The 15984-nt window shown below is 43.6% G+C and overlaps 1 protein-coding gene across 2 annotated transcripts in view; it reads right to left on the bottom strand.

Moving 5' to 3' along the window:
- RYR2 (ryanodine receptor 2) overlaps nt 1-15709 on the bottom strand; it is a 735866-nt gene extending 720157 nt beyond the window's left edge. For both annotated transcript variants that reach the window (XM_043511417.1, XM_038395332.2), the window contains exon 1: nt 15342-15709. In XM_043511417.1, the coding sequence (XP_043367352.1) occupies nt 15342-15389 (48 nt within the window). In that variant the 5' untranslated portion in view covers nt 15390-15709. The remainder of the gene's footprint in view (nt 1-15341) is intronic.
- Nucleotides 15710-15984: the final 275 nt, after the last annotated feature.

Below are 15984 nucleotides of genomic sequence, written 5' to 3'. Positions count from 1 at the left end.
TTTTTAGACAAAGGATATGTAGTGGATCTAGTTTACCTAGATTTCAGTAAGGCATTTGATATGGTGCCACATGGGGAAATTATCAGTTAAATTGGAAAAGATGGGATCAATATGAAAATTGAAAGGTGGATAAGGAATTGGTTAAAGGGGAAACTACAGCGGGTCATACTGAAAGGTGAACTGTCACGCTGGAGGGAGGTTGCCAGTGGAGTTCCTCAGGGATAGGTTTTGGGACCAACCTTATTTAATCTTTTTATTACTGACCTCGGCACAAAAAGTGGGGATGTGCTAATAAAGTCTGCGGAAGATACAAAGCTGGGAGGTATTGCCAATTTAGAGAAGGACCAGGATATCATACAGGAGGATCTGGATGACCTTGTAAACTTGAGTAATAATAATAGGATAAAATTTAATAGTGAGAAGCGTAAGGTCATGCATTTAGGGATTAATAACAAGAATTTTAGTTATAAGCTGGGGACGCATCAATTAGAAGCGACGGAGGAAGAGAAGGACCTTGGAGTATTGTACTGTATTTGACCACAGGATGACTATGAGCCGCCAGTGTGATATGGCTGTGAAAAAAGCTAATGCGGTCTTGGGATGCATCAGGCGATGTATTTCCAGTAGAAATAAGGAGGTGTTAGTACCGTTATACAAGGCACTGGTGAGACCTCATCTGAAATAGTGTGTGCAGTTCTGGTCTCCCATGTTTAAGAAAGATGAATTCAAACTGGAACAGGTACAGAGAAGGGCTACTAGGATGATTCGAGGAATAGAAAACCTGTCTTGTGAAAGGAGACTCAAGGAGCTTGACTTGTTTAGCCTAACCAAAAGAAGGTTGAGGGGAGATCTGATTGCGCTCTATAAATATATCAGAGGAATAAATACCAGAGAGGGAGAGGAATTAGTTAAGCTCAGTACCAATGTGGACATAAGAACAAATAGATATAAACTAGCCATCGGGAAGTTTAGACTTGAAATTAGACGAAGGTTTCTAACCATCAGAGGAGTGAAGTTCTGGAACCGCCTTCCAAGGGAAGCAGTGAGGGCAAAAGACCTATCTGGCTTCAAGATTAAACTCGATAGGTTTATGGAGGAGATGGTATGATGGGATAACATGATTTTGGCAATTAATTGATCTTTAACTATTCATGGTAAATAGGCACAATGGCCTGTGATGGAATGTTAGATGAGGTGGGATCCGAGTTCTACTACAGAGAATTCTTTCCTGGGTATCTGGCTAGTGAATCTTGCCCACATGCTCAGGGTTCAGTTGATCGCCATATTTGGGGTCGGGAAGGAATTTTCCTCCAGGGCAGATTGGAAGAGGCCCTGGAGGTTTTTCGCCTTCCTCTGTAGCATGGGGCACAGGTAACTTGCTGGAGGATTCTCTGCACCTTGAAGTCTTTAAACCATGATTTGAGGATTTCAATAGCTCAGACATAGGCGAGAGGTTTATTGCAGGAGTGGGTGGGTGAGATTCTGTGACCTGCATTGTGCAGGAGGTCAGACTAGATGATCATAATGGTCCCTTCTGACCTTAATATCTATGAGATACAAAAAGTGCACTTAAAGACGATAAAGTCATTGCAGAGAAACTAAACGTATTCTTTGCTTCAGTCTTCATGGCTGAGGATGTTAGGGAGATTCCCAAACCTGAGCCGTCTTTTATAGGTGACAAATCTGAGGAATTATCATGGATTGAAGTGTCACTAGAGGAGGTTTTGGAATTAATTGAGAAACTTAACAGTAATAAGTTACCGGGACCAGATGGCATTCACCCACGAGTTCTGAAAGAACTCGAATGTGAAATTGCAGAACTATTAACTATGGTTTGTAACCTGTCCTTTAAATCAGCTACTGTGCCCAATGACTAGAAGATAACTAATGTAACGCCAGTATTTAAGAAGGGCTCTAGAGGTGATCCTGGTAATTATAGACCTGTAAATCTAACATCAGTACCGGGCAAATTAGTGGAAACAACAGTAAACAATAAAATTGTCAGACACATGGAAGAACATAAATTGTTGTGCAAAAGTCAACTTGGTTTCTGTAAAGGGAGATCATGTCTTACTAATCTATTAGCATTCTTTGAGGGGGTCAACAAACATGTGGACAAGGGGGATCCAGTGGACATAGTGTACTTAGATTTCCAGAAAGCCTTTGACAAGGTCCCTCACCAAAGGCTCTTACATAAATTAAGTTGCCATGGGATAAGAGGGAAGATTCTTTATGGATTGAGAACTGGTTAAGAGACAGGGAACAAAATGGTAAATTTTCAGAATGGAGAGGGGTAACTAGTGATGTTCCCCAAGGGTCAGTCCTAGGACCAATCCGATTAACTTATTCATCAATGATCTGGAGAAAGGGGTAAACAGTGAGGTAGCAAAGTTTGCAGATGATACTAAACTGCTCAAGATAGTTAAGACCAAAGCAGACTGTGAAGAACTTCAAAAAGATCTCACAAAACTAAGTGATTGGGCAACAAAATGGCAAATGAAATTTAATGTGGATAAACGTAAAGTAATGCACATTGGAAAAAATAACCCCAACTATACATACAATATGATGGGGGCTAATTTAGCTACAACTAATCAGGAGAAAGATCTTGGAGTCATCATGGATAGTTCTCTGAAGACATCCACGCAGTGTGCAGCAGCAGTCAAAAAAGCAAACGGGATGTTAGAAATCATTAAAAAAGGGATAGAGGATAAGACGGAGAATATCTTATTGCCCTTATATAAATTCATGGTACGCCCACATCTTGAATATTGTGTACAGATGTGGTCCCCTCATCACAAAAAAGATATACTGGCATTAGGAAAGGTTCAGAAAAGGGCAACTAAAATGATTAGGGGTTGGAACAGGTCCCATATGAGGAGAGATTAAAGGGCTAGGACTCTTCAGCTTGGAAAAGAGGAGACTGAGGAGGATACGATAAGAGGTATATAAAATCATGAGTGGAGTGGAGAAAGTGAATTAAGGAAAAGTTATTTACTTGTTCCCATAATACAAGAACTCGGGGCCACCAAATGAAATTAATGAGTAGCAGGTTTAAAACAAATAAAAGAAGTTATTCTTCACTCAGCGCACAGTCAACCTGTGGAACTCCTTGCCTGAGGAGGTTGTGAAGGCTAGGACTATAACAGGGTTTAAAAGAGAACCAGATAAATTCATGGAGGTTAAGTCCATTAATGGCTATTAGCCAGAATGGGTAAGGAATGGTGTCCCTAGCCTCTGTTTGTCAGAGGGTGGAGATGGATGGCAGGAGAGAGATCACTACATCATTACCGGTTAGGTTCACTCCCTCTGGGGCACCTGGCGTTAGCCACTGTCGGTAGACAGGATATTGGGCTGGATGGACCTTTGGTCTGACCCAGTATGGCCATTCTTATGTTCTTATGTGATGGAGTACATCAACAGAAAGGGCTACTTTTCTGTGGCATTGCAAGCACTGGTGCATCACCAGGGTCATTTCACCGGTATCAACATGGGCTGGTTAGGGAATGTGCATGATGCACACATCTTTAGGAACACAGGCCTGTACAGAAAGCTGCAAGCAGGGGGCTTTCTTTCCAAACCAGAGGATTACCACTGGGGATGTGGAAATGCCAACAGTGATCCTGGGAGACCCAGCCTATCCCTTGCTCCCATAGCTCATGACTGGCTCAGCAGGAGTGCTTTAACAACAGCTCAGTAGCTGCAGAACGACTGCTGAATGTGCCTTTGGTGACTTAAGGGTCACCGGTGCTGTCTCCTCAGCAGGCTAGACCTCAGTGACTGCAATATCCCCCTGGGCATAGCTGCCTGCTGTGCACTTCACAGTATCTGTGAAGCAAAGTGGGAGAAGTTTCCCCAGGGGTGACATGTGAAAATTGAATGGTTGTCTGCCGATTTTGTGCAGCTAGATACCAGGGCTACTAGAGGGGCTCAAAGGGGAACTATTCAGATCAGAGAATCTTTGAAGGAGCATTTTAATGATGAGCCACAGTCATCTGTGTTGCTGTAATATGTTGAGTCCGACACTAGTTTTTTCCACCATGGTATGAACCTTGTAATGATTGCTGTGTGCGCACTACTGTAACAATGCAAATGTACCTATTGCTACTGTCTATGAATGTTAGCAGCAGTTACCATGTGTTGGAGAATAATAAAGATTCAGTCACTTTCCATAAATTGATTTTATTCCACACCCATCCAAACATACCAATATCATGCTGAGGTAAACGTCATACACACAGGGAAAAGTATCTTTAAAGGGGAAGGGACACTGAATTCTCAAGCACATATGCCAATGAGGCTCTCACAGCAGGGTGTCTGTCCTGCTGTCATTGTGCATAATCTCCCATGGGGTGGAGTACTTGGGGTACTGCTGCAGCCACAGAGGAATGGGGGAAGGATGTCAGGTCCTGAAATGCAGTTCTCTATGGGCTGCAGGAGGAGGTGAGCACAGATGTGTTCAGCCTGAAATTCAATCAGAGACTGCAACATGTCTGTTTGCTCCCTGAGCAACGTTATCATCTGGCCCTGGTCCTGCTTCCTTTCCTCAGTATCCCTCCACATTTTCTCATTGATTGCAGCATCTCCTGGAACATGCCTTCCTTAGACCTCTTCTTTCTTCTCCTGATCTAGCCGAGCCGCTCCGCCAGTGTGCATGAAGAGACCTTCAAGGCCACATCTGCAGCTGCTAAAGAAACAATGGTCAGAGGTCCTATTGTCAGTGTACTTACACCACTGGATCCAAACAAATTACAAGAACAACTTTCTCACTTTCTCTTGAAAGTCATAGAGCACAGTGGTAGCCTCAGCCGTGGCGAGTATGGCCCATGGGGGGAGGGAGGGAAGGGATGAATTGGGACAAATCAGAGGTGGGGGTAGCACTGGATCATCAGTACAAGCACACAGGGCTATTGTACTAAATACTGGCATTGGGGATAAATTGGGACATGGGGCGGGGGGATTGCACTGGATTATTGTACTGAATACTAGCACCGTTTTCCTGGACCAGTGGTAACTGTAGCTAGTATCTCACTCCTGAGGGTAACCAAGACTGCAAGGGAGCACATCTGCATGCGTGTGGCTGCAGACTGGGTCCATATGCTGCTAGCCTGTGTGCTGCAATAGTGTCTGCTGAAGTAATTGCCAAGTGGCGAGGGAAAGTGTCCTACCATGGAGGAAGAAAAGACAGGCTTCCCAAGAGACTTTCAGCAGAGGACTAAAGATTAACTCCAAGAAAGTTTCCTAGAGATCTCTATGGAGGATTCACGTGATATCCCAGTGTGAATAAACAAACTTTTCTGCAGGGCCCCCTCTGCCTAGCTGTACAGGGGAATGAGAAACAAATAGCAACTGTACCCATATTGGTTATTTCACTATCTTTTCAAGCCTGACTAAAAAAGCAGTACGTGAACAGATGCGTCCCTGCAGTATTGAAGCAAACTGAGTACTTACCAGAGGTTCCCTCCCCTGCATTAGGCTCAGCACAGCTGGACTGCTAGGAGTGGCTAGACTGCTCTAGAGTCAAAAGGAGGTCCTGGCTCCCTATTCCACCAGATCTCCCTGTTGCCTGCCCCCCTCCTCTTCTGCCTCCACTTCCTCATCCAGCAAGTCATCCTCAGGGTTCACTCCAGTGGCTAGGAACTCCAGTCCCCCCTCACCCCCTGAAGTATCCATGGGGCTCTTGGCAGTGGAGATGGAGTCACCGCAGATGATGCTGTGCAGCTCCTTTTAGAAGCAGCATGTCTGTGGCTCTACACTAGAGCGACAATTTGCCTCTCTTGCCTTACAGTATACCTGCCTCAGCTCCTTGATTTTTTACATGGCACTGCCACGTGTCCCTGTAATAGCCTTTTTTCTCCATGCCCTGAGCGATCTCGCCACACATATCAAAGTCCCTGCGGCTGGTGTGGAGCTGTAATTGCACAGCCTCTTCTCCCCACAGACCCAGGAGATCCACCGCCTCTGGTGCACTCCAGGCAGGAGTGAGTTTTCTGCATGGAGCTGGCATGCTCAGCTGGACAGTAATTTTGCTAGTCTTCCACTCCGAGCAAACAGGGAGAGCAATTTCAAAACTTCCTGGGGCTTTAAAAGGAAAAGAACACATACCTGGCTACAAAGCAGAAGAGTTCAAAACAGTGACCAGAGTGGTCATGGTGGGCATTGTGCAACACCTTCTGGAGGCCAAATAGGTTGATGCAAGCGACGCAGTGTCTACACTGAGACTATGTCGCTCTAACTACATCATCCTAAGCACTATGCCTCTTGTCCAGGGGGTTTTATTAGCTTGTTGTAGCAGGTGAGTTAGAGCAGTGGAAGAAGCATTGTAGCATGTACGCTTCCATAGTTAGGTTGAAATAAGCTACCTTATATTGACTAACTTTGTAGTGTAGAAAAGCCCTTACCTTGGTGAGTACTTTCAAAAGATCAGCTATGAGCTAATTTCCTTGTACAGCTCCATCTCCCCACGCCCACCCTAAAAATTTAAGAAAATTAGTAGTGTCAGTGCCTCTCTTGTCTTTCTACCCTATTCTGTTCCTTAAAATGAAGACACCAAGGCCATGTCTACACTACCACTTATGTCGGCAAAACTTATGTCGCTCAGGGGTGTGAAAAAACATCCCGACCACCATAAGTGGCAGTGTGCACAGTGCTATGTTGGCAGTAGAGCTTCCCCTGCTGACATAGCTACCAGTGCTCATTGGGGGTGGTTTAATTATATTGATGGGAGAGCCCTCTCACAGCACACAGCAACTACATGAGACATCTTACAGCGGCACAGATGCATCAGTACTGGAGGTACAGGGAAACCAATTCATGGCTGAACCACTCCAATACTTGTGGTTTTTTATTTCCTTTCCACTCATTCTGAAAAGTGGCCCTGACCTTTTTCCTCATGCTTAAAAACATCATCCTCTGCACAGAAACCAAGTCTGGAAAATATCACCCCAAAGAGTTATTTATTACCTCCGGACAAGTTTTAAGGGTCTGATCTTTCTTCAATTGTAGTCAACAGCAAAATTCCTGTTGACTTTGATGGTACAGAATCTACCCCTTAACTTGTTCAAAACACAAATAAAATTGCTCTGTTTTTACTTCCACTTTACCAGTGAAAGGGAAATCCATCTCAGGAAACATACACAGCTTAATTTTCCCAGAACTGCTGCACTAAGAGATTCATCAGATAAGCCATAGAAGAAATCTCATCAATCAATATTGACAGATTTGGGGTCCTTCCATGGTATATTTATTGGATTTGCCAGAATTGAGATTATATTTGCAGAATAATAAGTACTGTGAGTACATTTCTAGGCATTCTGCCCACAAACAAGAGTCTTAAGTTGAAATCCTAGCTCTACTGAAGTCAATAAGAGTTTTGCCATTGACTTCAATTGAACCAAAATTTTACTCTTAATACATATAATAGAACGTCACTAACTCATGCTGACTGTAAGACCCACTGCAACTTAATGTATTTTACAAATTAGTAAGCAAAACAAACATTATTAAAAGCAATGACACTATATCACAAGGTATATTCTGTTCATAGTGTAGGTTAGTATTAATGATTTATGTCAATACCTCATAATAGACTAATAAATATACCATGGTGTATTTTTGTGTAAGTTAATGGATCTTCATAATATGAGACCTCATTACAGCATCTGCTATTAAATATTTGCTGAGTGAAATGGAGACAGATGGCTGGTTTTATGTACAAATCAGCAAAGAAAGATTTAGAGAGGCACAACTGCACACTGCAGGAAGACTACTACCGACTTGTTTCATCACCAGCCAGTCAAACTGAAACAAAGTCACACCAAGACAAATCTGAACTCCTCTCACACATTTCATTAGGATGAATTAATTTTAAAGCTTAGCAAAAACTGCTCAATCATTAACAATATTGAAACAATGGACAAAAAATCCAATTTGAATCACTCCATTTTTATTAGAAATTATAACACTGTCCAGTTTTGAGTGATTGCAAAGATGCCATCCTCCCCTCCCCCAGACACTCTCATACACCCCTCACAAAACCAAATCAAAACCCCAAATGACTTAGTTAATGCAGGAAATTCAAGCAATATTTTAGATGCAATTTGAAAGGGACACTATAAACTTACATTTCCTGCCTGACATTGTTTAACCTACTATTGTAACAAGTAACACCTGTAACTGAAAAATTATAGAAAAAAAATCTATTTTCAAATTTTTTTCTATTTTTATTTTACTTGTACATTTGACATCACTTTGTGTAGAGTCATTTTCAATGTTTCCCCATATAGTCAGTTTCCCCTCTTTGGTCCTGATTCAGAAAAGCACTTTAGCATATGCTTAAGTCTATCCTTATGCAAAAAAGCACCTTAAGTACTTTTCTGAATCAGGACCTTTGTGTGTACCTTTCATACAGCAACAGGGGTGAGAAAACCAACTTTAAAAAAAAAATGATAGGTGACTGTGTAAAAAAATCACAACACTTGGCAGGGGAACTCATAAGCAGATGTAAGTAACACTGAAACTGCATTAAACTCATATTTTGAAACCGACTAATTTACAAGTTAGTAGAGTTCTTTTAAATCCTATAGCTTTAACTCCTGTGAGAAGCCCCACCCAAGCCCTTGATCCAACAATGAACTCCATACATGGCAGATTTTAAAATATATTTATATATTAAAAGGAATAGAAATCCTCATGCCTCGGGACATTAGTCAACTAACTGATGAGGATTGGAAAGCAACTTTCTTGAACCTCTCTTTGAAGCAGCTGATAAAGGCAACTCTGACAAATAAGGCAGTGAACTAGATTGATCACTGGTAAGGTCCAGTCAGAAAATTCCAATGTTCACATCAAGTGTTCAAATACTTGAACCAGTTTGTAAGAAATCAAGGTATTTTTTGCATATAGTTCACAAACAAAGAGGGCTAAATTTGTTGGATAAGTTATTCACTACCTATAGTCCATTCAGCTCTATTCCAAATCAGAATCTGAGCTCATATTCAGTGCTGACACTGCAGTGCAGTATTGGAAGGAGAAAGGTGGATACATTGCAATGCTAGCCATTCCATCCCTCTTATGAGATGCTGATCTGTGGTCCTTCATATCAGTCTCCAGTGAATATCCAGGAGTCACATATTGCGAGTCATAAATGGTACCTTCTAAAAATTGACAAGAGTCTTCTGCTCAATGTACTTTCTCAATAAAACTGGTTCAAACACCCAAGGCTGTTTTTGAAAGTTTTGCTAAGTGTATATGTGTGTTTTTATACATGGTCACTGCAATGACCAAAATCTAAGTCATTATCATTAACGTTAACCACTTCAAGATACCTGGTATATGAAAAGCACTATAGAAAAATAATGCAGTACTACTGGTTTCCACTCTAGGATACACTTAGAAGAATTCAGCTCATGCTTATTTTCCTTTTTATTATCTGTAACAATTTACATAAAGACAAGAGCTTGAAGATCTCATCCGCTCCTGTTGTTTATCTTCCCTGTATTTCCACAGTGGTTACTGTGAAAGAAAGATCTCAATTCAGGACAGTACTTTAGCACGTAACTTAAGTATGTACTTCACTTTAAATCTCATTTAATTGCTGTCCTGGAAAGGAATGCTTTCCTGAATAGAGGCCAATGTGATTTTGAAATACTTGGTGTTGTATCCCTCAAATGTTACTGGGCATGGCACTCTTTTTAGACTCAAACATAAATCCCTCCCACACAAAACCTAGTGGCCTTTCACTATCATGATGTTACAAATTGTTAAATTTTGACAGTGAAGTAATAAAGTACTTTATTCTTGCTTAAAAAGTGAATCCTGCCTAATTTCATGCTTCCTGTTGAAGTACTTTTTAAATTGTGTCTCTGATTTTGCATCCCTGTCACACATTTTAAGGGCCTATTTCACATTTTGGCACTGGCAGATTGAGAGCTATACTGGAGAACTATAAATTCAGGTGGGAAATGAGAAGCAACAGATTAATTTTTTTAAAAGACAAAACATACTACTTAATTACTAATTACCCTTTCAACAAAATGAAGACAGGCTAAGTAAAGAGTGGAACACTGAGTGGAACACACAGATTCCACTGATCAGCTGTGCCGAAAGAAGGACAGGAGACATTTGATATGGATTTAATCAGGCCGCAACTTCATTATTAAACAGTAGATAAACATGTACAACGTAGGTAACCCCCTATTTATTCCGTAATTACCCAGAGGCTTCCACCATCTCCCTCTCATTTTTCTATTCCCGTCCCTCCAGAAAAATCCATTGCCGGGACCTTACCATCCACCCCCAACTCGTAGCTATAAGGTGGGCTATAAGAAAGAGGGGGTGGCTCCCTGCCGTTCCAACCATAGGAGCCCCAAACCCCCCACTGTTCCATTCCTTTAACCAGCACCTCCTTTTTAAGTCCTTTACCAGGCCATTTATCTGGTCACTGGATGCCTTCCCTATGGAGTACTTGCACTGGACATCCGCCACAAGGAGGAGCCAGCAATTACCTTGGCCGCTTCCCCCACCACCCAGTCAGGTTCCCAGACATCTTCCAATAGCCTTTTGTATAGCAGCCCAAAACATGAGCCGCTCCAAGTTTGATAGGTGAACCCCCATCCTCCCAAATGAATTCAGTTGCCCCGTGCACTATGCAAGGATTGTTGAGGACTCCCACAACTGGGTTGCAAATGACATGTACTGCAGCAACCACCCCTTCCTGATGAGCCATATAAGTGACCAGCATTCCAGATCCTGAGTTTGGAAGAACTTTTTACAACTTTCTTCATAGCTGAGCCATGTGCCCAGAGCCAAGGATCTGCATGCCACCGCCAACCTGATATGCAAGGGTTCCATAGCACCAGCAGTATCTACTCAAGTTCGTCACTAGCTCCTGCCTGGTACAAGCCCTCCACAATCTGTTGAACTGAAAACAAGACAGGCCATCCGCTATGCCATTATCCACCCCGGGCACATGCTTGGAAGGAAGAGGGATGTTAAAGTTTAAACATTGTGGCACAAATGCCCTCACTAAGTTCATAACCCTGCGATTCTCCAAAGAGATGATTCCGTTAGATCTTGAGAAAGGAGATTTGCTCGGATTGTTATCTTTTTCTTTTAGGTATCACCGTTATCACAAGCATATTGATCTTAGCTGCCTTGCAGCCTGTTGAGAGGGGTTGCAGCACTGCTGGTTTTGTTTCCATGTGTTGCAATTGTGTCCTGTTATAAATATCTGAAAGAAGAACCTAGCTCAAACTTTAAAAAATGCTACAGAACTTGACATCCCACCAAAGTCATCCCTACTGCTTTTGGGCAGGCTCCTTGGGAACATTTAAATTACAACATAATTACCCCCAACTTTAGACATATGATTGCTCCCAAACTTCATTTACATCACAGGTTAAATCAAATTCAGGAGGCGATGGTGTTGGAAAGCCTGAAAGCATCTTTATCCAATACAAAGGATACAGTTACCTAGCGCCCTCCTGAAAGTTTATGATTAGTTTGGTTCCAGTGATAGTTTATAGCTCTGTTCCATAGGTCTTTCCTATGATGGCTTTAGAGAGAGTCCAGGTTAGGGTTGTCAACCCCCCAGGATTGTCCTGGAATCTCCAGGAATTAAAGATTAATCTTTAATTAAAGCTTGTCATGTGATAAAACCTCCAGGAATACCTCCAACCAAAACTGGCAACTCTAGTCCAGGTTTGTACCAGGAAGATCAGCCTTTTCACATATGTATTATGAAAGGAGTCTGATTGTTAATATGAAAAGATTTCCTGTTCTTATCTGGAAGTCTGAATTGCTTTTATTTCAGACAAATTATACATCCTGGTAAAGAATTTCATGTTATTTCTAAATGTTATGAGCTAAAAACAGTTTATCTTCTTGAATGTAAAGACTGACATGTGGATGTTTATTTTGTACTATGCATGCTCTTTTGTTTCTTAACATTAACAAGGATTAATACAGATGTGGGCTCTCCCCCCTCCCATCAAATCCATGCAGGGCACAAGCTCCCCCCGAGTCCCTCCCACCTGCATGCATGCATTTGATGAGATGAGCCAGAAAAGAGGAGTTTGTTTCGGGCAAAAAATTATATATCTAATATAAGATTATTACCAAATGGAATGTTAAAAAGTTTTTCAGATGAGTCTGAAAACTGTCCATGCTTAGGTGTGAAACTCATAGGGCTAAAAAACATTTCCCTGAGGACGAGCCTAATGATACAGAAGCAGCATTCTAGTCCATGTCTCAAGGATTCTAAAGCAATTTTAGCATTGCTCTTCCAGCGACTCAAGGCAATAAAAGGTTACATTCTCCTCTTTAAATGGGATGTATCAGACTTGTTGCAAAAGGAATCAAAAATCCACACCAGCAGAAGTTTTGCAGCGAGCCATGCATGCAGCCATCTTGTCCAAAGAAGAGGTAGCAAACAAAGAAAAACAGGGAGATTAGACAAAGTAGGAGAGAATAGAGAGGAAAGGAACACAAAAATATAGATCAATACAGGGGACACACACAAACTCAATTTACTAGTTGAATGTAAAAAAAATATTTTTTTTAAAAAATCAATGGGAAAAATGTACTTGTAAAGAATAAAACCCCAATCTTCTCTCTTTAAATATAAAATGTCTAACACATGATGCTGACATTCCAATGCAAAACTTCATTTACGCTGCAGAACCTTTCCAATTTCATCTACAAAATTATTTTTAAAAATGCAGCAGTGATTGTATACAGCAGTGTGCAAAGAACGCTAATTGAAGTGTAGTGGGGTTTATAGATTATTATCTGCTATGGAATTACCTGAACACAGAAAAGCATTTTACGGAGGATCACAGACTAGGTCCTTCATGGTATGTTTTATCTACCAAACCATGAATACACCCCTCTATCCCTAATAACCAATTGATTAAAAATAAAGACACCCAAATTGCATTAATTATCAGGAAATATTCAGTTTGCAAACTAAATATTTTATCAATGCCATGTAGAAAGTATTACACATGAAATATTGAGCCCTGGGAGGTTAGTCCAAAATTTCAAACAATTAACTAAGACTACATTAGGGTGAACGTTGTTTAAGGTTTAAAAACCAAATGTGTTTTCCATCTCTTTTCATACAAATGTTCCCAGCGCAGGTGTACACGGGAGGGAAAGGGGTAGATTGAGGATTAAGGCAGGTCACCATATAGAAACAATTTTAGATTGGTAATTCAAAACTTCACAAAAAAAGGAAATGTCTAATGCCCTTTTTTCTGTACGTCTAAATCCCTACATCAAAAAATTTCCCATGCTTCCATTTTCCACCTTCTTCAAGGTCATTTTATTACCAGGCCAACATCCTAAGAATTTTTAAAGGATAATCCCAGGCTAGGATTGCCTCTTTATTGACAGCAGGACACCCATTATCAGAAGTGTTCTTTTACGTAATGAGCTGCTCCTGTCAGGGTCTGTAGTTTTAACATTACCCTATATGTACATAGTGTGACATTAGCATGCACATTGCTTCAGTTTCCCCATTAAGCATTTCAGATAACAACACCTCCTTGAGCTAAACTTAACATTTAAACCTGCATTAAACCTGTAAGTGCACAACTCTTCCAAAATATTTGTACCGATTTTAGCACTAGGAAACAACCACCAAACTCTCACAAATTGTGAAGCCATATCTTCTTTCAGAGAAAGCTGAAAAGCAAACTCAAATCTATTTGCCAGGACTGCAGTACATGCCACATAATATTAACAAGAAAAAAAGTGGACAGTTTTGTATTCCCTTTTTCGACATTGCATAACAATTGTACTCTCAACAAGACCAGATGTTTTGATGGATTCAAAAAAATATTTAGAGTAGATTATTCTTTTAATGAATCCAGTTTGAAGCAGACAATGTACTAAGAGAATTATCCAAACCAGCCTCCACAATGCTGCAAAATGATACAAACATGCTCTGCCATATACCATCTACGTGAGTTGTTTCTCCTTTTTTCCCACGCACCTTTTTCTCATTACTTGTCACAAATCAAAAATGTTTTCAAAATGTGACTGTGCTAAATAAAAAGAAAAATGAAGTTTAAAGCTACACCGTACAGTTTCAATGTCTACACATATGCAAAGTCTACCTTGCACTCAAAACTACCTATATATTTGTGTATAGCAATATTCAGAAACACCTATTTGTAAAACTTGGTAGGACTTCGTGTATAAATAGCACTTAGGAGATGGTGCATGAGGTGAATAAAGGCAGTGGTTGATGAGAAACAGTCCAAAATGAGCATAATCAGCACTCATAAACAGAGCCAAATTGAGGGAAGAAATGCTTAGGCACTTTAAAATGTACTGCATTTGAAAAGCAAAGGAAGAAAAAAAATGTTTGTGAAAAGATGCAAGTACTAATCCACCTCCAGTGATGATAATGCCTGCAGTTGTTGGGGGGGGGGGGGTTTGCGAGCAGGGGATGTTTTTGCTTTTGATTTTGTTTTTGCCGTAGGCACTACAGTTGCAGCTTTGAGGCTGAGCACTGCTGCTTGGTTAGTATCTGCAGTGTACAGAACAAGTCAGAGGGTGGAAGGGGAGCGCTGAAAGATACTTAGGGGGAAATGCCGAGCCTGCGATGCTGCCTTGCCCGGTACCACTCATTCTCCAATTCTCCGCTAGCAAGAGCCTGCCCTGCCTCGGGGTCAATCCAGGAGTCACCGAAGGCGACCCAAAGCCACCGCGCACATTACTTTTAATTGTCACCGCATTGCTAACGCACAGCTGAGAGCCATGGCTGCTCCCTCGCGTTGCATTCCCACGCAGGCACCGGGCCAGCCACCCAGCCCAGCCCCAACACTTCCCTCCTTCCAAGCACCCCGCCAGGCGGGCCGCGGCTCCCCGGAGCGAGCCCTCCGCTGCCCCCCCCCCCCCACGCATGCACACCGACACCGCTCCGTGCGCGGGGAGGCGTCCTGGTTTTGGGGCGCGCCTGGGAGAGCCAGCGAGAGATGGGGCAGAAGAGGAATTCCCGGCGAGGCTCTCCCAGCCCCACCCCCCCCCCCCCCGTCCCTCAACTCCCCCCGGGGAGCGGGGCTTCCCCAGCGCCCTGGCCACAAGGCACAAGCTCCCCCTCGCCGCTCCCAGCTCCGGCCGTGCCAGGTTCTTCCCCACCCTTCCCACGCGCGCAAGGCACCAGCTCCCCTCAGCCCCCGCACAGACACGGCTCCGGGAGCCCCCCTCGAACCAGTGCAAGGCGCACGCTCCCCCTGGGCTGCCCCCTCCCCCGCGCGCCCCACCGCTCCCCGTGCCAGGCAAGCTCTGCTGCCCCCCACGCCCCGGCCCCAAAAGGCGCGCGCGGCGCTTACAGTTCGCAGGAACTGTATCTCGTCCTCGCCCTCGCCCCCTTCGGCCATGGCTCCCCCCTCTCGCCCGGCGGCGGTGCCGGGGCTGCAGCGGGGAGGGGCTGAGGCGCGGGCCCCGCGCCGGACTGGGGGAAGTGGGAGCGCCCCGGAGCCAGCAGCCCCAGCCCCGCTGTGCCGCGCTCGCTCGCTCGCTCGCTCTCCGCCGCGGCTTGACGGCGCTGCCCGATCTCCTCAGCGCCCGTGCCTGGAAGAGGCGGGATGTGATTCACTGCGAGGGCGGAGCTGCTCGGCTCCCCCGCTGCTGCAGGTGATCCGCAGCCGGCTCCCTCTGCAACGCAAACCTGCGGCCCAGCGCCCCTTACTGGCTACTCGGCAGATAGACGGGGGCTGCGCACGGCTGGTGTACCACACTGGGCAATGGGGCCGTGCTGCGGCCGGGGGGGGGCCGTGCTGCGGCCGGGGGGGGGGGGGGGCGTTTTCAAATGGCCGCTAGCTGTGGGCGCCACACTTCGGAACTCCCCCACCTCCCCGGGACCTGATTTGCAAAGGTGCTGATAACCCACAGCTCCATTTAGGAGCCTCTGAAAAATTAGGCCCTGCCCGTCTCCAGTTGCACACCCAAAACCGAAACACCCAGAAATAGTGG

This window comes from Dermochelys coriacea, chromosome 3 (assembly GCF_009764565.3).
Source record: "Dermochelys coriacea isolate rDerCor1 chromosome 3, rDerCor1.pri.v4, whole genome shotgun sequence".
Taxonomy (NCBI): domain Eukaryota; kingdom Metazoa; phylum Chordata; order Testudines; family Dermochelyidae; genus Dermochelys; species Dermochelys coriacea.
Note: the sequence above shows the minus strand (reverse complement) of the source record. Positions and strands in the feature narration are given on the sequence as shown.